Source organism: Podarcis liolepis (assembly GCF_965112155.1).
Source record: "Podarcis liolepis genome assembly, chromosome: 16".
NCBI classification, from domain to species: domain Eukaryota; kingdom Metazoa; phylum Chordata; class Lepidosauria; order Squamata; family Lacertidae; genus Podarcis; species Podarcis liolepis.
The window spans coordinates 3,304,396-3,329,772 of record NC_139567.1 but is presented as its reverse complement, the minus strand read 5'-3'; the positions used below and the strand labels follow the sequence as shown (position 1 = coordinate 3,329,772).

The 25,377-nt window shown below is 42.0% G+C and overlaps 1 protein-coding gene and 1 long non-coding RNA gene across 10 annotated transcripts in view; one reads left to right on the top strand and one right to left on the bottom strand.

Annotated features, from left to right (window-relative positions):
• ADAM28 (ADAM metallopeptidase domain 28) overlaps window positions 1-14,901 on the bottom strand; it is a 73,012-nt gene extending 58,111 nt beyond the window's left edge. Inside the window, exon 1 of the mRNA XM_083480430.1 lies at window positions 14,205-14,901. Within this exon, the coding sequence (XP_083336556.1) occupies window positions 14,205-14,256 (52 nt within the window). The 5' untranslated portion in view covers window positions 14,257-14,901. The remainder of the gene's footprint in view (window positions 1-14,204) is intronic.
• A 258-nt stretch (window positions 14,902-15,159) lies between these two features.
• LOC310695848 overlaps window positions 15,160-25,377 on the top strand; it is a 37,928-nt gene continuing 27,710 nt past the window's right edge. For 4 of the 9 annotated variants that reach the window (XR_014520284.1, XR_014520285.1, XR_014520292.1 and 1 more), the window contains exon 1: window positions 15,160-15,310. This is a non-coding gene — a long non-coding RNA (uncharacterized lncRNA). Of the gene's footprint in view, window positions 15,335-16,939; window positions 17,099-17,296; window positions 17,323-19,356; window positions 19,436-19,513; window positions 19,807-25,377 lie in introns of those variants that run through there. The other 5 variants (XR_014520286.1, XR_014520287.1, XR_014520288.1 and 2 more) reach the window with 5 other exon arrangements.

Genomic DNA, 25,377 nt, shown 5'->3' with positions numbered 1-25,377 from the left:
CTTACAAGGAAATATGCATAGGATCCTCCCATAAGTTTTGCAACCTGCTAACAAGATGTAGCCTGGAGGAGACTACTTGCTGTTTGGGCCTGTCTGTTCATTTCAGCTAATCCTGCACCCAAGGTACATACATGCAGAAAATGTGTGAGCACACAAACACCCTTCTTTTCTGTCCATTTGGGGCTGCATGATGGCGGTGAGCAGCTGAGTGAGAGCCAGTGAAAAGCAAACTGAGAGACTAAAGTGTTCTGGACTAACCCCGCTTCACTTCCCACAATGATGCTCTGTTTCAGTTTCAGTTTCATTTATTTGGACTACTGTACAAGGGTCTTAAGCATCAAATGCAGTATAGCGTTATCAAAATAATCACAGCAGAGAAAACACCTATACAAATGGTGCCTTTAAAAATAAGAGTATAGCAAAAATCCATGCACAATCAGAAGCAATTAAAACTACATCACAGGTGTGCATTGCGCATGCACAACGGGCCCCCACAATGTTGGGCACAACTCGGCGCCTCTGATCAACATCAAGTAATTTATAGACCACTTTGTAACATAAAGCCATACAAGCGATGTGAAAGATAAAAACAGAATAACACACAAGTCTTAAAAACAATACAATCAGGTTAACTCAGTCAGAAGGATGAGACTCTTGACCTCAGGATGCTGGGTTCAAGCTCCACATTTTTGGGAAGGATTCCTGCATTACAGGGGGCTGGACTAGATTACCCTCATGGTCCCTTACAACCCAACAATTCTAAGATTCTATGATTTCAGCAAACTCTAAAAACATTCAAACCATCTTTACAAACTCTGAAAGCAATAAAACAATTTCTTCACACCTCAGGGAAAGCCTTCTTAAACGTGTGTGTGTTTGGGTGTGTGTGTATTCAGTAGGGGCTGAAAAATCACGATGCTATCTATCTAATTTCAACTGGCAATTGATTCCAGAGAGCTGGAGCTGCAACAATAAGAGCCCAGTTTTTAATACAAGCTAAGAGCACCTCTGGGACATATGATACTCTCAGCAGTACCCACCTGACAAGTGCAGCTGCTGGGCAGGGACAGATGGGGTGAAGCGGAGCACTGTGTGCATCATGCACCCCCTGTTGCACTCCCTTAAGTATCCCACTGCATTCAGTATGATGGAGTGTGCTCCACATTGCTAGCGTTTGTGTAACATTCCATTGCAACCTCTTTGCTTCAGGCAGCTTACTTTTCAGCAAGGTTGTGGCCTTCTGCTCCTTCAGGCCATGTTCTCGTACCAGCATCTTCTCCTCTTCTCCCTCCCCCTTGTTTTATTTACCATTCAGCCAGTGGAAGAGTTTTGTGGAAGCCACCTCCCTACTTCATGTCTTTCAGTTGATCTTGACAGTATTACGCTACTGTTGTTGCTGTTTGAAAAGGCCAATCTACAGCAACGGGAAGCCAGTGCAAGGCAACTTTGATGTGATAACCTTTTTACGCATACACATATCACAACAATCTCAACCTAGGAAGGAAGGACATCATTTCACAAGTGTCACTCCAGGATGAAAGGGCAACATTTCACAAGTGCAAAATAAAACATTGTGTTCCAGTAAACAAAGTGGTTATGGTTAGAACACAAAGCCCCCTTTAATGTTTTATCTTTTGTCAATTTGGAAATCTAGACTATAGGATATTCCTAGCACTGAGACACAGAAGAGTCAAAATGTCTCAAAAAGCAAAGAAGTCTAAATCCCATTAGTACTGAAGATGATGATGGTGATCCATGTTCAACAAGTATCATCTTTGAAAAGAATTTGAACACTTAGTGGGTGGGAAAAGTAGCAACAAAAGTTTTGATCAGGGCTTTTTTTTAGATCATGTGACATCTCCTCCCCTATTTTACTAGATTCATCAGCTTGTAATTTATTTTCAAATCCAACAGAAAGTGCTACTTTAGAGTTGGAGAACTGCTTCCAGGTGGAAACAGTTGCCTGCCTGTCAATCACCAGATGGTTTGCTCTTAGGACCAATTAGCCTATGATTGTTGACAGCAAGCTCTGCTAATTGCATTGAAAAGTTCCTGATGGGCACTCCCTGATCACAGAGGGGATTACCTTCAGCAAGCCACACTTGCATAGGAACAACCAGAAGTTCACTTCAAGCTCTTGATTGTTTTCCTGCAGCCATGTCCTTACCTGCCCGACCCCACATATGGTGTCAGTTGTGTGGGGCAGGTGGGGATGGTTTGGTGAAAATGACATTGCAAGCCAAATTAGGTCCTGTAACAGGTCTAATTTGGCCCATGGGCCAGAGTTCCAATATTACATTGAAAGCCTGAACAGCTTGAGATCACTATACATGAAGGACCACTACATATTACTTTGCATGCTCAATCAGCCAATACATTGGACAAAACCTTCTCCATTGTGGCATCCATGTAATGGAATTCTTGTCCACTTAACTCACAGCAGCTGCATGGACTTTCACCTTTCATTCTTCCCCTTGCAGCATTAAAAATACTTCTGAACATTCTGTGACATTCACAGCATGAATGAATACCAGCCTCCTCCATCCTGGCATCCTCCAGATGCTCCTTGACTACATCTCCCATCATTCCTGACTATTGATGATGCTGGTTGTGACTGAGGGGAGTTGGTGTCCAAAAACATCTGGAGAATATCTGGTTTGGGAGGGCTAGTATACACACTTATATGCAAACATTTCAAAATTAGCACACTGCTTGGGAAGGAGGGTCTACATAGGGACTAGTCACACGCCACTCCACTTTTAATTACTATTTGTTGCATAGTTGTTGCTGCATTTGCCTATCTCTGTGTGTGCGCTTGTGTGCTAGGATAGTGATAGAGAATTTTTCATTTATGTACTTTGGTGTTCATTTATATTCAGAAAATATATATAAAAACCTCTTAATTAGAAACAAAAACCTTCAAGTGGTGTACATAAAACAGTTATAAATAATATGCAGATAAAATCAGAAAATATTAAACCCTAGTATACCTAACTAAAGTACATATCTGAAAAACCTTGCTGAAAAAAAGTTTTGAATAGGATACATGCATGATGTAAATAGGCAGAGTTCCAAGGTGTGCTGGTGCCACACGAAAGGATGAAACCCCAGCAAAGATTATATGGCACTTGTAAAAATGCACGTTTTGCCTCTCCAGCCATAAAGGCCTTGGAGGTGGTGTGATGGATTCCTATATATAAGCACCATGGGTTATCTTTTGGGTTTTGTGTGAGGGTGAACTTAGATCCTTGGAGACTCAGGGAGAAGTTGTCCAAATAAGAAAAGATTTATAAAGGTTGATAAAACAAAGGTGGTGTCAGTTGATAAAGGTCTTTCAGGGAACAGTTAACTTATTAATAATTATGCTAAATCTTGTGGATATTACAGGCTTCTAAACAAAGTAGTAAACACACAGCTTCTTTTAAACTTCAGTTGTTTATTTTAAGTTATTACTCTTCAGTTAAATATATTATAGGTTTCTAGAATACATGGTAAATGCGCAACTTATTTCCAGTGATTTCACTTCAGTTCTTTAAACTTAATTGCTCTCTCGTAATCCACCTCCCCATCTGAATCTCAGAAATGGCTCCTTTTATTTTCCCTCCCAAAGCACTGGCTCTACCTCCTCTTGGTAGCCAATCAGAGAGAGGCTCCAGCCCTCTGGTGGAATTCCGAGGCACTGCATCACCAGACTCAGCTGTCCATCACAGGTGGTCTAAGGTAAGACATATATCTATTTCATAATATAGATATATTATATTAGAAAATAAGCTACAGATCAGAACAGAGAGGCAGAACTTGATACAACTGAAAACATTCATATTACTAAGGAGGAAAAAACAAACAGCTGAAGTAACAGAAATGCCTTCACACTGCAGCTGAAGGCCACAAAAGAGGAAGCCCTCTGGCTTCCTGACGTCAGGAGATCCACAGTCTCAGTGCGTCTCTGAGGACTTGCCATCCAATGCCTCATTCAGCTGACCATCTGAATGCAAAGAAATGCAGAACAAAGACTTCAGTGATGAATGCAGTGGGTAGGCAGGGCCATGTGGGAGAAGATGGTTCTTTCAATAGGCAGGGTCCAAAACATGAGGGCTTTCTTAATCATGGGGAGCACTCTGAATTGTCCCCAGAAACTTACTGGAGTGATATGCCTCCCCCCAGTAATCCACAGTCAAATGCCTTGTCCATTGCATCTTGCATCATCTGAAGAATCTAAACCCATTTCAAAGGCAGCCCCACAAAGTGGGCACTGCAGTAATCTAAGCTGGGTGTGAGCAAGATATGCATAACTGTGGCCATATCTGCTTTGTCCAAGAGAGAGCACAGCTGGCGTGCTAGTCAACGCCACAGAAAGGCACTCCTGGACACTGCTGCTACCTGAGCAAAGTCAAATCAAGAGGCAAGCTCAAATTGTGAATGTGGTATTTCAATGGGAGAGCAATCCCATCCATAAGAACGTAAGAAGAGCCTTATGGATCTGGCCTATGGCCCATCTTGTCTAGCATCCTGTTCTCACAGTGGCCAACCAGATGCCCACAAGAAAGACCCAAGTGCAACAGCGTTCTCCACACCTGTAATTCCCAGAAACTGGCACTCCGAGGCATACTGATTTTGACAGTGGATGTAGAACATAGTCCTTGTGTCAAGTAGTCACTGACAGACTTATCCTCCATGAATTTGGCTACTCCTCTTTTAAATTCATTCAAATCTGTGACCATCACTGCTTCTTGTGGGAGCAAATGCCATAGTTTATCTATGAAGAAGGGTGGTTTTTTTTTTGTCCTGAATCTTTCAACATTCAGCTTCATTGGATGGCCCTGAATTCTTGTATTATGAGTGACGAGTCCCTGTCCACTTCTCCACTTTATGCATCATGTATCTGGTTACTTGCCTTTTCTCTTAACTAAGAAGCTCCAAATGTTGTAACTTTTCCTCATAGCGGAGTTGCTCCATTCTCTTGATTTTTGTTGCGGCTTTCTTAACCTTTTCCAACTCTACAAAATCTTTTTTGAGGCATAGTGTCCAAAACAATATACAGTATTTCTAGTGTGGTCACACCATAGATTTGTATAACAGCATTGTGATATTTTCAGTTTTATTTTCAATTACTTTCCTAATGGTCCCTAGCATAGCCTTCACCTTTTTCACAGCTGTCCCCACATAAAGAACAATTTATATTCCCTAATCCTGGATCAGCCTTCCCACTGACCAGCAGCAATTCCATCTTATCTGAGTGAAGCCTCGGTGACTAGGCCAGGAAAAGGAAAATCCCTCTGCCTCCAGCTTGGGTTGAAAGTGGGCTCAGCAGAAAGAGGTTGAGTGAGGACTGACTTATGGATGAGTAAGCATTGGTTTATAAAGATGCAAAGCTAAGGAGCAGGTGACTTAGAGAGGAAATTGTGATGACTCACTCTCATGTTATAGAGCATGTTCTTTGCAAACTTTTCCATTCAGTTCAACCTGTCAACAACCTTGTTCAGAGGCCAAGAGCCTCTTGTGTCTAGAACACACCCTGCCCTGCCACCCACCCACAATCACCAGTGAGGACATGCATAATCCAAGGATTGTAAATCCAAATCCAAAGTTTGCCTGAGACACCAACAAGGTATCTAGGGAGAGATGGGGCACCTGTGGTCCTTCCAGCTCCCATCAACCCCAGCCAGCATGGTTAGGGATGTTGAGAGCTGTACTCCTCCTATATCTGGAGGGCCACGGGTTCCCCATCCCTGATTTAGGAAGTCTGGAGGGCAGCAGTCTGCCTTACAGCGGAGTGAGGGCATGTTCAGATCAAATTTATCTGAAAGCAAACAACTATCTCTTGTGGTGAATCTTGCCTCCGCCACCCCATCCTAAACCTGAAAATGTACCTCTGTATGCTGACTGCCAAATACTTTTTTTCCTGTCTAGAAGTGGACTCCAGAAATGGTTCAGCACAAATCAGTGATGGAGCTTATCCAGATGATTATAAGTCCACAGTCCGTAGTATGAATGGACCAAATTTTCAATTTTAGTCTTCCTCAGTTTCTGCTATCCCAATCATAAATTCAGTTTGCAACATTCCAACAACATTTCTGCATCGGTTTGCCATTTATTTTATATCTTTAAGAATGTGACCAAGTGAGCATTTTTGTGTGCATTTATCCTAATATACACATTTTTGCAAACAATTTTCTCTAATAGAGTGCATTTGATTATGTCATTTCAATTAATACGTGCATTTTTGTGCACACTTTCCCCTAACATACACATTTTTCCATTGGAGAACTGCATAGCAAAACTCAGAGAAGTGCAAATTTTGAAGGACTGTTTGCATTTCTGTTTACATAATTTTGAGAACTGCAAATTAGATATACAGTATTTGCATTAAAATGTGAACCAAATTGAATTTCTCTTCTATCCCTAAGCTGAAATAGACACAAAATTGCAAAGTTGCTACTAAATTGTATGTGGACTATGGCAAAAAACTATCTATTTCCACATGGAGGAAAGGTCATAGCTCAGCGGCACAGCATCTGCTCTGCATTCAGAAAGTCTCAGGTTCAATCCCTGGTATCTCCAGGTAGGTCAGAAGTCCTGGAATGCATTGCCAGTTGGTGCAGGCTAGATGGAAAAGAATGCTACTCAGTATAAGGTGCAGTATCCTATGTTCCCATGCCATGCACATGAAAAGCCATAGCCTACAATTTAGGCCGTAAACAAATTCAAATTAGTCAAATTTGAGGTGGGCAAAACTGCTGAGAAATGGGTATTGTCAATTCAGGGCAGACTTATCCTGAATATCCCCAGATATTCATTCCTGTGAAAAATAACAACTGGGGAAACTTTTATACAATCAGCACCAAAAATGAAGATACCATATGGAATTCCATCCCCTGCCAAATTAATCCTTCCTGGCTTTTAGAAGAATGGTAAATACTTTTCACTTTCAGAAAGCTTTAGGGCTATAAATGGTTGTTAGATCAACAATTTATTTGTTAGACAAATGCTTTGGATCTCAGTTTTGGGATCATTTTGTTGTTGGATCTTTATTCTACTTTATGGTTTCGTGATTGCTATGAGGGCTCATGTGGTTTAAATGATAAGGTTAATCATGCATGTGCTGGAGACATATTACTCCTCCTCCTCCTCCTCCTCCTCTCCTCCTTTTTCCTCCTCCTCCCATACCCTCCAACACTTTGAAGCCAAAATCCAGGACGCCATCTTCCCACACGTCATCTTCCCATCTTTTGGTTGCACTGTGGTTTGCCCCCACTCAAAAGCACTTTTTTGGGTATGACACCCCTAAACACACATTTTGGGGTATCATGCCTTGCGGCCCCCAAAAGCGCATTTTAGGAGGGAAATCACAGCATGAAATCACACAAGATTATGGCAACCAAAATGGCCGTTGTTGTCTCATGATAAAAAAAACAGGATGTCTCAGTTGTACCAGGACACTTGTGGGGTATGTCATCGTTAGCAAAAAGGTTCCACCAAATGTTGGGAATCTGTTGGATTAGTTGCATTTGTTGTTGCTCACCTCAGCAGCCCCACAGGCTTCTGAGAAGGGTGGAGCCCGGTGCAATGGCCACTGATGAAGACAATAATATTCTCCTGTTTGGACACTATGAGTTAGGGGCATTCTAGTTAAAATGTTCCATATGTCCCACACATTATTGCTTTCCTCCACACTCACACCCACATCTCTGCAGGCAGAGCTGAACAAACACATGGGTCACATGTATGCCACCTTCAGTTCAATGGTAGATGAAAAGTGGGATATAAATGTAAGAAAATATGTACCATTCACAGATGTGGATTATCCTCACACATATTCTCTTGCATGCCTAGTTTCCAACCGCTTGCCAAATACTACGGTAACTATATTTATCTTTGCAAAGTTTGCATGAAACTATTGAGTTCAGAACTTCCAGATTCTCTGGTTTAATATTTTTTTTAAGAATCAAGGTTTTTTGGTCACAGTTTGTTGAGGCCAAGGCTGTTTAATTCAGAATTGTTTTTTCTTCAGGACTATTCATATCTGCATAGATAATGTGTGAGCATGCCTGCCAGGTATAAAGTTCATCCATTAAATCACTACTTTCAGAGACTTGCCTGTATGTTTACCACAGCCCAGACATAAGACTGGCCTTAGGCTATGAAATGCTAGTAGTAGTAGTAGTAGTGACTAATTAGCTTTTCACTGGAAAGGGCTATGCATAGAACTTAAACTCCTACTGAATAACAGGAAATGAATTAGGGAGCAAATGAGGCCTCATCACTACTCAGTGCATCAGAATGCTGGATAACTTTGCCCCAATACACACCCCTTATTCAGAGTGTGTCTCCCACATGCTACAGAAATGGGTCAAAGTGTGCCAGGTGTGCAGCTCTGTGATGGCTCACTTTAAGAAGAGTGTAGCTGAAGGGCAAGGACTTGAAGCCTGCTGGATCAGTTGCATAACTAAGTTTCCCACGGGAAACTGATCATGCAGTAGATCCCTTTCGATAGTAGTTTTGCCAACCTATTGCTCAGTGCTTCCCAGACCCATAGCATATGGGTGGCAAATCCCCCTTTGCAGTTCCCAAGTGCTCCACAACCAGCTGGGTGCTTGGGAAACACATCGCAAGCAGGACGGCCCATTAGTCAGTCATGTGACATCATAATGATGTCAGGTGAGTGGCAGGTGGGTTGTCCCACCCACCTACCTGTCAAAGTTGGTTCACAAAGGTATAGACAGATAAACAATCTGGTCTGCCAGGCCAAAACAACAACAAGAAGAAGGAGGAGGAGGAGGAGAAGCACCTCCCTGGTGTAGACAAATGACAATAAGATCAGGGGAAGGCCATGAAAATGGAAATAAGCCTGTGAGGAAAGGTTGAAGGTACTGGGTATGTTTAGCCTGGAGAAGAAAAAAAGACTGAGGTGGGGGAGATGAGTGCATTCTTTAAATGCAAGAAGGGCTGCTACTTAGAAGTAAGTCTCACTGTGTTCAATGGGGCTTACTCCTAAGTAAGTGTGCACAGGATTCTTCAGTAATATTCCAGGAGGGGGAATGAGGGGGGAATATAGTAGTACAGTGGTACCTTGGGTTAAGTACTTAATTCATTCCGGAAGTCCGTTCTTAACCTGAAACTGTTCTTAACCTGAAGCACCACTTTAGCTAATGGGGCCTCCCACCGCCACTGCGCCATGAGAGCACGATTTCTGTTCTCATCCTGAAGCAAAGTTCTTAACCCAAGGTACTATTTCTGGGTTAGTGGAGTCTGTAACCTGAAGCGTATGTAACCCGAGGTACCACTGTAGTAGTAGTAGTAGTAGTAGTAGTAGTAGTAAATGGCTCTGCTGGTTAGCCTGTTTTAAAAGTTGCTTATTAGCAGACCCAAAAGTCAGCAGTCTTCATTCAACTGATGAAATGATACTGCATTGACACAGACGAATCTAGTGATCAAATGAACCACCCACTGCTTAGAGGGTTTGCCACGTGCTCCATGTAAGTGAAGTATGGACTAGGGACAGGCATTTGGGAATTGTGAATATCACACAGATACTTTGATGGTGGACTCCATCTGGATTTATTCCATCTCAGATGGCATGAGTAAGAGGGTGCGTTATGGATCTTGTTCTCTGTGTGGGCGGGCAGACCTATTTTGGGTATGCCAAACCTGAAGGCAAATTATTCAACAGCAACCTGGAGAACAGAACATGCCAACAACTAACATAGGACTTGATTAGCAGAATGCAGGGTGTGGGCGACTTCACTCAGAGCTATTTAAGGACCCTGGCAGAACAACAACCCCTCATCCTTGAAACAAGAAGTGTGCTGCTGCTTTAGCTGCAGCAGCTTGTACCAAACTACAGGGTGCAAGATAGGTGGAACTGCCACCGTTGCATGATTTCCCTGATCTACCCATTTGCAAGCAGTATTGCACAAAATATGGTGTGCGGTCGTTGTGCTTTTCCTCCAGGCCTTCATCAGACAACTGACTGTCAGTTGGGGGCATAAAGGTGCACAGTTGTGTTATAGTACACTGGGGTGGAGGACATTTTTCAGCCTGAGGGCCACATCCCCTTCTAAGCAACCTTTATAGGGCCACATACCAGGGGTAGGAGGAGCCAGAGGGAGGTGGAGCAATGAATGCAAATGTTATTTTTGTACTGTAGACTAATTTCTCTGCCATCCAAAAAGCATTATCAGAGTTCAACGATATCAGATTCTCCAAGTGTCCCTATTTTCCAGGGACAGTCCCAGATTTACAGAAGCTATCCCGGTTTCTGATTTGATACTGGAATGTCCCACTTTTCCTTAGGACGTCCCTATTTTCAGTGGAGAAATGTTGGAGGGTATGGAGTTATCCAGCCCCCAAGCCATCTGAAGGCAGTCCTGTATAGGGAAGTTTTTTAATGTTTAATGTTTTATTGTGTTTTATATATGTTGGAAAGTCAGATGGACAGGGTATTGAATAATATAATATAATATAAACAGAACATCAGAGAAATGTTGGAGGGTATGAGATATAATCCAGCACGGCCCAAATACTCAAAGATAGTGTGAAGCAGGTCCAGTGAGATGTATGACCCGAGGAGAGCCTGGGGAGAGTTCTGAGATTTGGAGGGCTGGTCTCAGGCCAAATGTTCCCGTGGTACATGTTACAAGGAAGAATGGAGAAAGAGGAGGGAGAAGTGGCAGCTAGGGCCATAGTCAGTCTTTCTCACTAGGAGGGCTACCACATTGCCACATGGAACGTTGAAAAATTGAATGGGAAATCAGAGATTTCTTAATAGCAATGTGCCAGCGCCAGGGGTCAGCACTGGCAGGCATTTGCCAAGGCCCACAATCCTGCAGAACACCCACTACCAATTCCTGGAGCTTCCTGACCCTTTGCTCCCCGCACTCCTTGTCATCACTGGCTGTTCACTTAGCCTCTTATGGCATGTAAACAGTGTCCCTAGAGCATGGGAATGGAGCAGGTACCTCAATTTGCCTTAGACAATCATACCAACTGAAGGGAGATATTTATGGGGCCATTTAAGCCTGAGAAGAAGGACTCTGAAGCACAAATGGAGAAGGGTCCAGAGCTGGGGTGTGCATACAAGCCTCTTTCCATAATGACCAAAGGAGTTCAGAACTCATGTTCAGCATCTAAGTATGAACAATGTTTCTTAGCGTGCTCAGTGAGGTTGAAAAGTCTGTATCTGGGCTGGACTAGTTCAGAATGTGGGTGGGGCTCATAGGACACCATCTTTGTGTTCCATATGGGGGCCATTTCCTTCAGCACAGTCAGAAGCCTGGTCATTTATGCATAGCATCAAGAAAGGAACCGCACCATCAGAAAAGGTCATCTATTTTGGACTTATCCAAAATACTGTAAATGAATTTTGAAAGAACTTAGAAATTCCCAATAGACCTATTGGTGGCCCTTTGGGCCATATTTTAAAAAAGGAAGATAGAGAGCTTCAAGACTAGAACTAGAAAAAAGAGGAACATGACAATTCATTAACAGCTAGTGAAATTTTGGGATATTTTAAGTATGATCACACTTATTCATGTTGTTAAAATAAGGGAAATGGAGAGTGATATCTGTGTGGAGCATGTTTATTATGTAAGTGAAGGATGTGAGTTACAAAGTACAGTCTTACCTAATATGGAAAATACTGGTTGATGGAGCATGAATAACTTTACTGCATTAATCTTATTTGCACTACTATCAACATCAGTGAATTTATAATTTATTCTTATTGTTGACAATATGCAATATGTTGTTTTTTTAAAAAATCTCTGCTGTATTTCAATTTACCATTTGGTTTTGTTATTTTGATGTCAACTAAGAATAAGTCATAGGGTTGTATTCCACTAAGTCCTACACAGAGTACACCCATCGAAACTAATGAACCCAAGTTACTCAGTGGGTAGCATTGAATATTACCCAGGAATACTGTCCTGCTGCTAACTGTAAATGGCCAACTGCACCGAATAATAGAATCCTAGAATCATCGAGGGTCACCTAGTCCAACGCCCTGCAATGCAGGAATCTCAACTAAAGCATCCATGACAGATGACCACAATGTTTAAGCCTCAATGGCCTTCTGCCCTGGATGCTTGAGCTGAGATTCCTGCATTGCAGGGCGTTGGACTAGATGATCCTTGGGGTCCCTTCCCACTCTACAATTCTATGATTCAATGTGACAGCTCTTTGTGATGCATATCAATGTGTGAAAGTCTTCCCTGAGAAGGAAAGCGGAAGGTGGAAGGGCAGGTTGTGGGCACTTTGGAGGTGTGCAGGAGATGGATCAGGGGAAGCCTTGCCAGTTCCTCATCATGCCCCTCCAAATGGAGAGAGGTCATATCCTAACCTGACATATGTATTCACCCTCCCACAGGAGAGGCATCAGTTTTATTTAGAAAAAAATGAAAAGCAAAAAGCAAATGCAAAACCTCCTTCCACCCTGCTGCAATTAGGAATCAGTCAATTTTCGTTTCTCTCATTTTCTCATTTTCCTGTTCTCCACATTACCACATCAGTAGGTAAATGCATTTCAGTGTTAATTTCTCCTAATACACACATTTTTTTTTCTAATACATTTCCCCCTACCTAATGCATTTTGCTGTGCTATTTTCTTGAATATGTGCATTTTTAGGCAGGTGTTACCCTGCAATACACATTTTTGTACATCTTTTTTGGCTAGGGAACTGCTCTGCAAAATTCAGAGAAATGCTAATTTCAAAGGATAGCTGTATTTGCACATCATTTTGAAAAGTGTGAACAAAGTAGATTCCCCCTTAAACACAAACCAAATCTAATTTCTCCTTCATCCCAAGCTGCCATGTACCCATTATGACCTTGGACCTCTCAGAGCCTCTGCCATCAGTCCCTCCCTGCAGCACGCAGGCAGGATTGCTCTTGCAAAAGAAATAATCGTCATGACAGCCCATTGAAATTACTGGGGTTTCCTCCTGTGCCATAGTGTTCTGAACATCCCTCTAAACTGGAAAATTGTTTGCATAGCAATCCGATGCACATTTATCAAGAAGGGACTCCTGCTGTATTCAGTGGCCCTTGCTCCCAGCTAAGTGTGTACAGTGGTACCTCGGGTTACATACACTTCAGGTTACAGACTCCGCTAACCCAGAAATAGTGCTTCAGGTTAAGAACTTTGCTTCAGGATGAGAACAGAAATCGTGCTCTAGCGGCGCGGCGGCGGCAGCAGGCCCCATTAGCTAAAGTGGTGCTTCAGGTTAAGAACAGTTGCAGGTTAAGTACGGACCTCCGGAACGAATTAAGTACTTAACCCGAGGTACCACTGTATAGGATTACAGCCTTACAGATTTAACATTACAATTGTCATTCCTTAATCTTATTAAATGTTTGTTTTTTTGAGCAAATCACACACACCACCCTTGGCTCTCACCCACTCCCATGGCTTCTCACTAAACAAATTAAAACATTTTGAGCAATGGATCTGGACAGTCTGAATATTAAGAAAGCGCTTTATTGAGATAATGTGTGCAAGCTGCCTCAAGCATTCTAAAGTGTTATATAAAACACTATGTAGCATTATTCTTACATTTTTGAAGGGAAGAAAAATGGTTTCCTTTATTCCTGTGGTCTGTGCCAGATCAGAACTGTGGGGTTTCCATTCTTGTAAGCTGCTGCACAAAGTAACTGGAGTCACAATGGCCTGAATACAGTTCAATCCACTGTTACTCAAAATATAGTTTAGTTATTATCAAGCTGCTCGTCATCACTGATATCATGCAAGTTTGTGCCTATAATTTATATCTCACCCTTGCAGCCCGTTTAAAACTGAACACACTTTTCCTGTTAAAATGCTGCTTTCTTCCAACTTCTTCCAACAAACCAACCCTCCCTTTCTAGTTTCTTGGAACTCTTCATTCCCAAATGACTGAAATACTTTCTTTTGTTCCACACTGTGACATTCTCAGGACTTTCCAACTGACATTCTCAAGCCCTGTTTCAAGATGTAAAAAGATAAAACAGCAGAAAAGAAAAGCATCCGCTCAGGAACAGAAACAAAGTCTCTAGGAAACTTTCCTTGGTGCGGCTGTAGAAACTCATCCTGGGTATGTGCTGGCTTGTTAATCATTAAAAACACTGACAAAGCTATAGAAGCTAATCAGGGACTACACAAGTTTTCAAAGTTCTGATGGAGTTTTGCATTTTGGTTTTGTTTGGCTTCTTTAAAAAAAAACCCACCTTACCTTGATGGTGAAGAAGTACAATGCAAGTCGTAACAAAGAGGCCTTTGATCATTTTGGGCAGGGGGTTGATGAGGCGACAGAGTAGCCCTTTGATTTCAGAAGCCGAAGTGCCAACTTGAGCTGCCTCCAGCCTGCCTTTGACTGTGCAAAGCAAAGAATGACTGCTTCGGCTTTATTCTTGCTGCTACATGAGGAAGTGTTTACCAAAGGTGTTGCTCAACTTCCAAGTTGCAACAGTGCCACTGCAGGGCAGAACTTCAAGCTGACTTACCTGGGGTCAGTCGACAGGTGACGGGTAGTTTCTTGCAAGGCATTTTTCTTGCAAGTGAAAGCCCCAAAGACCAAATTAAATTGGCAATGTCTGAGGTTTTATTTGGCCTGGATGTTAATAGAGCGGGTATTTTATTGGACTTGCCCCCTCCCCACACACCTTTTTTGTTGTTGATGGGGCTATTAAACGTAAAGGAAGGGGAAGAGGACAGCAGAGGGTTCTAATTCCTACAATGTTCTGAAAACAACAAATTTTCTAATAAAGTATAGAAGAGTTCAGGAAGTATTTTACTAGGTTCTGGTTATATCACCATTTGTTGCTTGGGGGCAGGGGAATAAACAATGACAACTTCTGAGGCACCTTAAATGCTAACAGAGTTATCATGGTGTGGATTAAAGACTAGTTGCATCTGGCAAAGCAAGCTCTAGCCCCCAAAATCTTATGCCATAATAAATCTTGTCTTCTTTAATGGACCTCTTTGTAGACTTTGCCACAACAGATTCAGCACAATTTCCCCCCTGGAATTTGCTGTTCATGCATTGTGAGTTCCAGTTTCTGTTGATGTGTGTTTTGAGGGAAAGGGAAGGGCTTGAGCAATAGACATGAGACAAGTCACACTGAATCATTTGACTGCATCAAGGTGATTTCCCCCAACACCCTCTCTTCCCCCCATCTCCAGCAGAAATCTTGGGTGTTCAGGAGCAGGCTCAGAATTAAAGTGGGTGTGAAAGAATGATCAGCATCTGGATCCTAACAAAGGCAAGGTGAAAATCTCCAGAGAATGGGGGGAAAGAGAGGAAAAGATGAAGATCTAGTTTCAGCTACTTTATATGAGGTCTGCAAACTTGAATCTGTTTTGGTGAGAGAGATTCTTTTGTTCTACGATTGGGTGGTAGTATGGACTTTTTAAACACACACACATGTAAACATTAACAATGGTCTTTTGTTCTAAACATAGGTGGCAGGTTTTGGAAGCAATTCAATGTGTGCTTATTTGAAAGTAAATTTCTCTGAACTGAGTGGGACACTTCTTAGTAAAGTTGCATGGGATTGCACTGTATGTTTATTAAATTGCCTTAGGCTTATAGTTTGGTAATATGTTCTTTTTCTCCAAATCTGATTAATTAATGAGCTATGCAGTTTACTAATCTTTGCTGACAGCCCTACTTTATATGGCTACTTAAGGACATGGCTCACATACATTATGTTTGCCCTTTTATGTTATGGTATAATAAAAAAGTAAGGCTGTCATCACGCTGCAGTTAACATGGCTGCCAGCAGGAGGCCATGGCAACTCCAGCATAATGACAGACCAGCAGGCCAGTGAGCAAGCAAGCAGGGCAGGTGGCAGGAGGCCCAGGCAAACAGAGGGGCACTTCAGAGAGCAGTTTGGCAAACTACTCTCTGAAGCACCTTCCATCCTCCATTGAACATTGGTGTTTAAAGGAGGATGGGAAGCAAGAAACACATAAAATAGATAACACACAGTTAAATGCACAAGCCAATTAAACAACCAATGTGTATAAAACATTTCATAATTTATGAAAACAGTGCATATCCCTGTTTATTCTGCTCACATTTTTATTGACATACCCTCCAACATTTCTCAGATGAAATTTGGGACATTTCTCAGTCTCTCACCCCCCCCCCAGCCTCCTGGACCCTCCAATTTTTGTGCTCCTCACAGAGCATTTCCTATCAGAAAAAGGGCAAGTGCCACCATCACTATGCCAACAGGACACAGCACACATATATTCCACTGTCCTAAGAAAACCCCTTAATCCCTTTATTTTATTTTTTTGTAGATTTACAAAATGAAAAACACACCAATAAATAAATTTTAGAAAGCAGCAGGATTAGGCGTGGATGCACAAAGCATATATATATATATATATATATATATGTAGGTTTTGGTGTCTTCGGGTGTCTTCCCGTGTAAGAGTTGGGGTGTCTAGGCGACGTTTCGACGAGGTCTCACTCGTCATCTTCAGGCTGGTGCTTTCGGCTTCTTGTTACTGGAACAGAGCCCTGTTCCAGTAACAAGAAGCCGAAAGCACCAGCCTGAAGATGACGAGTGAGACCTCGTCGAAACGTCGCCTAGACACCCCAACTCTTACACGGGAAGACACCCGAAGACACCAAAACCTACATTCCTGTACCCGTGAAAATCTACGAAAGCATATATATATATATATATATATATATATATATATATATATATATAATAATATCAAGACTCCTTACACTCTGCTGCACTCCCCCTTTCTTCCCACCCAGGGTGGCCCTGCCCTCTGCCTGCCCCTCAGAGTTGGCACATCATGTGGAGTTGGGCCTTCGCAGCGGCAGCCTCTCCTTCTCCTTGCCCTCTCTCCAGCAGCTGCTATGAGCTGCCCGAGAGCAGAGGCCAGCCGCAGCCGTGGAGAGGCCATAGAGAGGCAACAGGATGCGCTCTCACAGCCGCTGCCACATCCACCATTCTCGCTTGGGACAAGTACTGGCTCATTCTGCTCTCCAAGTTTGGTGGCAGTGGCAGGAAAAAAAAGGGACATTCCGGTATCAAATTGGAAGCCATGATGGTTTTGTAATTCTGGGACTGACCCTGGAAAATCAGGACACTTGGAGGGTAATCAAAGTCTAATCTTGTTGTTCCAGAATGACAGAGCACTTTAATCTACTAGGGTCAAAACGACGCCGTACATTCAAAGAAATCTTAAACTACTTTAACAGTCATAGAGAATTATGGGAACTGAAGTGCTAGGCACTGTCACTCTTTGAGGCCAAACTACAGTTCCCAGGATTCTCTTGGAGGAGCCATGACTGTTGAAGTGTTATAAGAGTGCTTTAAAGGTATGGTGTGGAACTGGTGAAAATAAGGGAGATAGATGCAAGATCAAAATACATGTGAAGAGGAAGAGCCACCATGTTGGGATCTTCAACTTCAACACAAAGGAATTTATATGCAGATATGTGGATAACTGGGGTGGTTTGGATGAGGCAGCAGAGCTGGGGGAAGGGCTGCTTAACCCTTTCCTAGGGTAGCAATATCTCCTCCTTTACAGAGGACTTAATTCAAAGGAATCTAGTTTAAAGATAAATAAGCAAAAGAATGATAAGAGAACCAGTCGGAGGGCCTTGAAATTGTCTGGACAGCAGACTGAGCAGGCACACAGGACCCCTGAGCACAGTCTTCCCCCATATGGGGAGGTGTATTATATAATTAAATTATGGTAATTATTTCCAAATTTGTATCTAAATATTTCTAAATTTGCATCTAAATTTGCATCTAGTCTGTGCAAAAGTTATGCAAATCTGTGTCGTGTTTATGCCATTTTGGCTGATTCATTTCCTCTTTTGTTGCAAGTTCTGCAGTACAAATATGGGGAACTGCCCATCATATTTTCTAAACAGAATCTGGGCAAATCTTTCCTCTTTTCAACCCCAGGATGGGATGGCAATTCAATAGGCAAGAGTCATGTAATTTTGTCCTCTTGCTGCAGCCAAAGAGGCTGGATGGAGCTCTTCCTGCCTATCAAGTTTCCTTCAGCACTAAATAAACAGGTGATATTTATTTAGGATATTTACATCCCACTTTATAGAGGATCTTAAAACAGCTTGCTAAATATTCTCAAAAAGAAACCACACTGAGATCTAGTAGATAGTAGGAAAGAAATCTGATCAATTTGATTTGATCCATCCCTGTTCTTGTTTCTGAAATGGAAGCAACTGTGCATTATTAAATTATTCTTGAATTTCAAACCTTGAGCATAGCACAGTTTGCTGAACATTTATTTCAGTTTTTACTTCCCATCTATGTTAATGATTTTAATGGGGAGGGAAGGGGAGCATGAGCTGAAAAATCTGCAGCATTTTCTAAATTCCACTTTATTCCTCACTAGTCGGATCTCACCTTGTGTCCAGTAACACACTGCACTGGATCCATCCAAAACCTAGATCCCAAATGGATTTGCCTGATCCGATTGGGGCAGCCCTGAATTACCCTGGGTTAGATCAGGCCCACCTAGAGTTGTCTGGGGCTGTCAAAAGGGGGGATCCTGCCAGAGGGGATGGGAGAAGAAGATGCACAAGCAGCCTACATATGCCTTCCTCTCCCCAACAGCAAGGGAAAGTGGTGATGAGAACTGTAAATACGATGGCCCAACATAGCTGGTGGCTTTTCCCGTAGACATATTTATTTATAAGAACTATTTCCAAACGGACAGTTCATTTTAGAAAATCATGGCAGCAGGCAATAAAATCATGAAAACATCATAAAATCATGAAACACAGAACAGATGGCCAATACTGAATTAAATTAATTCTTGAAAAGTGCTTGTTGAAACAGGAATATTTTCAGCAGGCGGTTTGTCCGATTTCAATAGGAACAGTGTTCCAAAGAACTGGTGCCACTTTGCTAAAAGCCTTGATATGCATAGAAATCAAACAAATATATGAGAATAATTGAAGGAAGGCTTCACCAGTTTATATAGTTATCTGGCTGGTGTATAAGGGAGAGGAAGGACCTTCAGGTAACCCATCTTGGGCATTTTCTCTCTCTTTATATTGTTGTTGTTGTTTAGTCGTGTCCGACTCTTCGTGACCCCCTGGACCAGAGCACGCCAGGCACTCCTGTCTTCCACTGTCTCCCGCAGTTTGGTCAGACTCATGTTTGTAGCTTCGAGGACACCGTCCAACCATCTCGTCCTCTGTAGTCCCCTTCTCCTTGTGCCCTCCATCTTTCCCAACATCAGGGTCTTTTCCAGGGAGTCTTCTCTTCTCATGAGGTGGCCAAAGTACTGGAGTCTCAGCTTCAGGATCTGTCCTTCCAGTGAGCACTCAGGGCTGATTTCCTGAAGAATGGATACATTTGACAATAATACATGGAACTGGCAGTCAATGCGTAGTTTTTAGCACTACTGTAATATTCTGGTAGAAAGAGCAGGTGTCTTTGTTGCTCAGACTGGTGAGTAAGCCTGATACTGATGCTCTTAAATTCTGATTGCCCACTACAGATTATTGTGGCAAAGAGAATTGCTTAGCTGATAAGGTTTATATTCTGAGGTTCTGTCTTTGGCCCAGAACCAGGTGGTGGTGGAGAGGCTAAGCTGCTGCAACTAATAGCAACTGTGTTGAAAAAAACAAGACCCAGATATTTTTCATACCACTTGGCTTTATTTGGCAATCAGGAACATGTCATATCCGCTTTAAAGCTAAAGTCACTTTTGTAGACATGAGTAATAATTCTTTGTACAGTAAAAAAGAATTTGTCAATGTTAGATCAGTGTTGGGCCTCCAGTGAAAACTATGCCAAAATATATCTCAAGTGCATCACCGGTAACACTAAAGGCTTAATTTTTACACAATCTCTCTGCATAATTTCTTTTTTTTAAATGATATTTATTGAAAAAAAATTTATTTTTTTTTTAAATAAATTTTTTTATTGCTTTTTTTCCAAGGTCAGAATACATCATCAGTAACACAACAAAAGCGATTTTACAGAAAAAAAAGAAGAGATTAGAAAAGAAAATTCCCTTTTTCAAGTCTATTTTCATAATCAACTGGACTTCCCCACGTCCTCCATCCCCTGCTTTCTTTGCAATAAAAATAAACAGCAAATTAATACCTTATTTTGTGTGTTTTTGTACTTTCATTTAGTTATATAATCTGTAATTAGTACTTTTCAAAATCATAACTTAATTTCCATCCTTTACTTATCTCAATACTGAAGCATATTTTTCCCAAAAGCTTAGCAAATTCTCAACATTCATATAACTTATAATGTTTTTGTAGATAGTCCTTAAATTTTTTCCAGTCCTCTTCCACTGCCTCTTCTCCCAGGTCTCGGATTCTGCCGGTCATTTCAGCTAATTCCATGTAGTCCATCAGCTGCGAATGCCATTCTTCCAGCGTGGGTAACTCCTGCGCCTTCCAGTGTTTGGCTAATAAGATTCTTGCTGCTGTAGTTGCATATAGAAAAAAAGTTCTATCTTTTTTTGACACTCTCTGGCCTACAATGCCCAGGAGGAAGGCCTCTGGTTTCTTATTAAAGGTGTACTTAAACACCTTTTTCAACTCATTGTAAATCATTTCCCAAAAGGCCTTCACCCTCGGGCATGTCCACCAGAGGTGAAAGAATGTTCCTTCAGCCTCCTTACATTTCCAACATTTATTATCAGACAGGTGATATATTTTTGCTAACTTGACTGGGGTCATGTACCACCTATATATCATTTTCATAATGTTCTCCTTCAAGGCATTACATGCCGTGAATTTCATACCGGTGGTCCATAACCTTTCCCAGTCTTCGGACATAATGTTGTACCCAATGTCTTGTGCCCATTTTATCATAGCTGATTTAACTGTCTCATCTTGAGTATTCCATTTAAGCAACAAGTTATACATTCTTGAAAGCACTTTCGTCTTAGGTTCAAGTAGTTCTGTCTCTAGTTTTGATTTTTCCACCTGGAAACCAATTTTTTTGTCCTTTTTAAAGATCTCTAAAATTTGGGCATAATGAAACCAGTCTCGCACCTTTCCTTTCAGTCTTTCAAAACTCTGCAACCTCCAGGTATCACCATCTTTTTCTATTATTTCGCAATATTTTACCCAGCCACTCTCCATGTTACGTAGTTTTATGGCCTTAGCCTCCGTCGGTGATAACCACCTCGGAGTCTTACTTTCAAGTAAGTCCTTATATTTAGTCCAGACAATGAATAAAGCTTTCCTGACAATATGGTTTTTAAACAATTTGTGAAACTTTATCTTGTCGTACCATAGGTATGCATGCCACCCAAAAGCATTGTTAAACCCTTCCAGATCTAGGACATCAGTGTTTTCTAACAAAAACCAATCCTTCATCCAGCAGAAGGATGCAGCTTCATAATACAATCTTAAATCCGGCAGGGCAAACCCCCCTCTTTCCTTTGCATCTGTTAGTATCTTAAATTTTATTCGGGGCTTTTTGCCCTGCCAGATAAACTTCGCAATGTCCCTCTGCCACTTTCCAAAACATTCCACTCTGTCCACGATCTGAAGGGTTTGAAACAAGAATAACATTCTTGGCAATACGTTCATCTTAACTGCTGCAATTCTTCCCAACAAGGAAAGTTTCAATCTTGACCAAGTTTCTAAGTCCTTTTTAATTTCCGACCAGCATTTTTCATAATTATCCTTAAACAAATTCAAATTTCTCCCGGTCAAATTAACCCCCAGGTATTTCACTTTTGTAACCACATTTAATTCTGTTTCCTTCTGGAACCCATCTACTTCTGAAGGTGTCAAGTTTTTTGCCAAAACCTTAGTTTTTTGTTTATTCAACTTGAATCCCGCCACCCGACCAAACTCAGAAATTAGTTCTAGAACTCTTTTTGTACTAATTTCTGGCTCCTGTAATGTCAAAACCAAATCGTCTGCAAAAGCCTTCAGTTTATATTGTTTTTCTCCGACCTTTATTGAAAATTTTTTAGAGTTACAAAAAAAAGCAAAGTAGAAAAAGAGAAAGAAAAAAGAAAAAACAAACCACATCAAACAATACAAATTAAAAACACAAAAATATATCACAAACAATTAAAAACAAGTCCAATATTCTCAAATCCTTAACTGATATTACCTTCTTTCTTTGACCTCCTCCCCCTCCCAGTGTGGTGTAGTGGTTAAGAGCGGTAGTCACGTAATCTGGGAAACCGGGTTCGTGTCTCCGCTCCTCCACCTGCAGCTGCTGGGTGACCTTGGGCCAGTCACACTTCTGTGAAGTCTCTCAGCCCCACTCACCTCACAGAGTGTTTGTTGTGGGGGAGGAAGGGAAAGGAGAATGTTAGCCGCTTTGAGATTCCTGAAGGGGAGTGAAAGGCGGGATATCAAATCCAAACTCTTCTTCTTCTCTTCTCCCTTTTTTTGTATCCTAATTGTTAATTGTCACAGCAAATCCTTTCCATATTCCATAATATTCTGTCATTACATTACCTTAATCTGTTTTAATCTTATCTTACTATAAAAAACAACAACCTTAAAGTTTAAAACTTAAATCTTATTTTTCCCAACTTCTCATAACCAGAAGTGGTTTCCTACGTGGAATTCACATGACAAGACCATTAATAGGGCTGGCATCATACTGCTGGAGTTTACCATAAACTGTGGGCTGCACAGCTTGCATGGCACACCCAAAGACTGGTCCGGGGGATACTATACTTTTCTAGGATCTAGAGGGGCAAGTGTTATAGATTACATCTGGTCCTCCTCGGCACTTAATGATAAGGCATATTGTTTCAATGTGTTCAACAGAACCGAAAGTGACCACCTTCCTATTGCCATCTCCTTCCGCCACACACAGCTGGGACTTCCCAGCTCACCCCACCTCCAGGATTCACTGATCTTAGCCCCCGGTCATAAGAAGTGGGATATCTATCTGGAGCAAGACATTAAAGTCCTCCTAAATTCCCCCTGAAATCCTAGCCCTGAAAGCTCAGCTGTTAACAATGAATGTGAATCATTTCTCAAGTTTCCAACAAATTCTAGCCTACTTGCTCCCTTCACTTATGAAACCCTCCCGTGCGATTCTAACCTGGAAGAATCAAACTTGGTTCGACCAAGAATGCAAACAGTGCAGTAGTAGGCTTAGATTTCTTCAGTCTGATATGAAATCAGACAGCACCCAGAGCAAAATCAGGGAGTTAGCCCAATTCCGTTCATACTACAAGAAGCTGCTCCAACATAAGAAATTGCTCTTTGCGAAAGAACGCTGGACGGCACTGTCAGTGGCCATTAAAACCCGTGACGACAAGAAATTCTGGAATTTAATTAATGCAGGTTTAAGACCCCCCCTCATTCATCGTTAATAACATCACAGCAGCCAGTTGGCACTCTCACTTTGCTCAGCTGTATTCCACCCCAGATTCCGACGTAAACACAGTCTCCACTCTTCCAGCATCTGCCTTGCCCACCTGGGAGCCAGTCTCCCCAGAGAGATGTATACAACTAATCAGCACGCTTTCAGGGGATAAATCCCCGGGGGAGGATATGATACCACCCGAGGTATTCTTATTGAACCAGACGTGGTGGGCCCCTATTTTAGCATCTCTCTTTACCACTATTAATGCTACTCTTAAGATTCCACCTAATTGGAAACAGAGCATAGTCATCCCAATACATAAAAAGGGGGACCCACAAGATCCGCATAACTATCGACCTATCAGCCTGCTAGACATATCATACAAGGTTTACTCTAGATTCTTGCTAGATAAATTAATCGAGTGGGCAGAAGAAACAAAGCTATTCCACCCGGAACAGGCTGGCTTCCGCAAAGGTCATAGCACATCGGGCCAATGTCTGGTTCTATTTACCCTGATTGATAAATACCTAAACAGGTTCAACTGCAAACTACACGCGGCTTTTGTGGACCTGACCTCCGCTTTTGACTCCATTCCCAGAGATAGGCTATGGCAGAAGCTTAGTCACACCAACATAGATAAGAGACTCCTCCTCCTTCTTATGGAAATTCATAATGACATATCGGCCAGAGTAAAATTCGGCCCTCTGGGAGCTCTTTCTGATTCTTTCCCTCTGAATAAAGGGGTCAAACAGGGCTGCCTCTTGGCCCCTTTTCTATTCAATTTCTATATCACGACATCGTTACAACTATGCAGGCCCTAAATCAATCTGCCCCCTCTCTACAACAGCTCAAGATCCCCATATTACTCTATGCGGATGACATGGTGATACTGTCTTTAACCAAGCAGGGCTTAAACAACATGCTCAGAGGGCTCATGACATATTGTGATACCAATTCCCTCAAAATCAATTTCGCCAAAACCAAAATTCTTACTTTTGGCACGAAAACTCGGAAGTCATTCTGGAATTTTGAGGGCCACTCTATTGAATATTGTTCAGCATTCAAGTATTTGGGCATCACTTTTCAGCATGGGCTTAGCTGGTCAGCTCACCTAAATATGACCATCCTGGCTGCCCGTAGAACCATCAAAGCCTTGGAGAAATTCTTCTATGCAAAAGGCGGCCAGTTTGTTCCACCAATCAGAAAAGCATTTATCAGCAAAGTCCTCCCGATGTTAATGTATGGGGTTGAAATCTGGTTGAAATTTAAAAACACTACAACGGCTGGAGATTCTACAAAACTCTGTTGCACGAAAGATACTGGGTCTCCCCAAGGGCTCGGTTGCTGCACAGTTAAGAACAGAACTGGGCCTCCCCTCCATTGTTGCGAGAGCCCACATTAGAATTATTAGTTTTTATTGTAAATTAATCAATGCCCCAGGTTCCCTACTAGCCAGGAAAGCCTTTTTAACTTGTTCTCATACCAACAAATGGTCCAAGGCCATGGAGACTATTACTGCACGCTACTCCCTCCCAGATCTCGACACGCTGTCATCTTGGGACCAACATAAAATCCGGGCCTGGATTCTTACAAGAGATGAGGCCATGGACCGGGCACAGTCCACCACAGCTCGCCTCTCCATGTGGCCCCCTAAAGTGAAAGTGGTAAGATCACTTGCCAACTACTTGATAGACCTGACGGAGCCCAATTTGAGAAGAGCGTTTACTATGGCCCGTTTCCATTCTATACCCACGGCCTTCCTGCAGGGGATTTACTGTAAGACCCCTATTACTCAGCGTCTATGTCCATGCACAATGAATGAAGTAGAGGACTTCATACATTTCTTTTTCTACTGCCCTATTTATGAGCCAATAGGATCTAAGCTCCTCCTCTTGATCCTGTCCACCATTACATCTAAGGAAGACTGTTTGAAAGCACTTCTTGTAGACGCAAATCCCCAAATTTCACGTGGGGTGGCAATCTTCATAGTGCAGGCTCTGAAACTCAGGGCTACTCTGACAGGGTAGTGTGTCCTAGTCCTGGACCTGTTTTAATTCTTTTATTACCTTTTTTTTTAA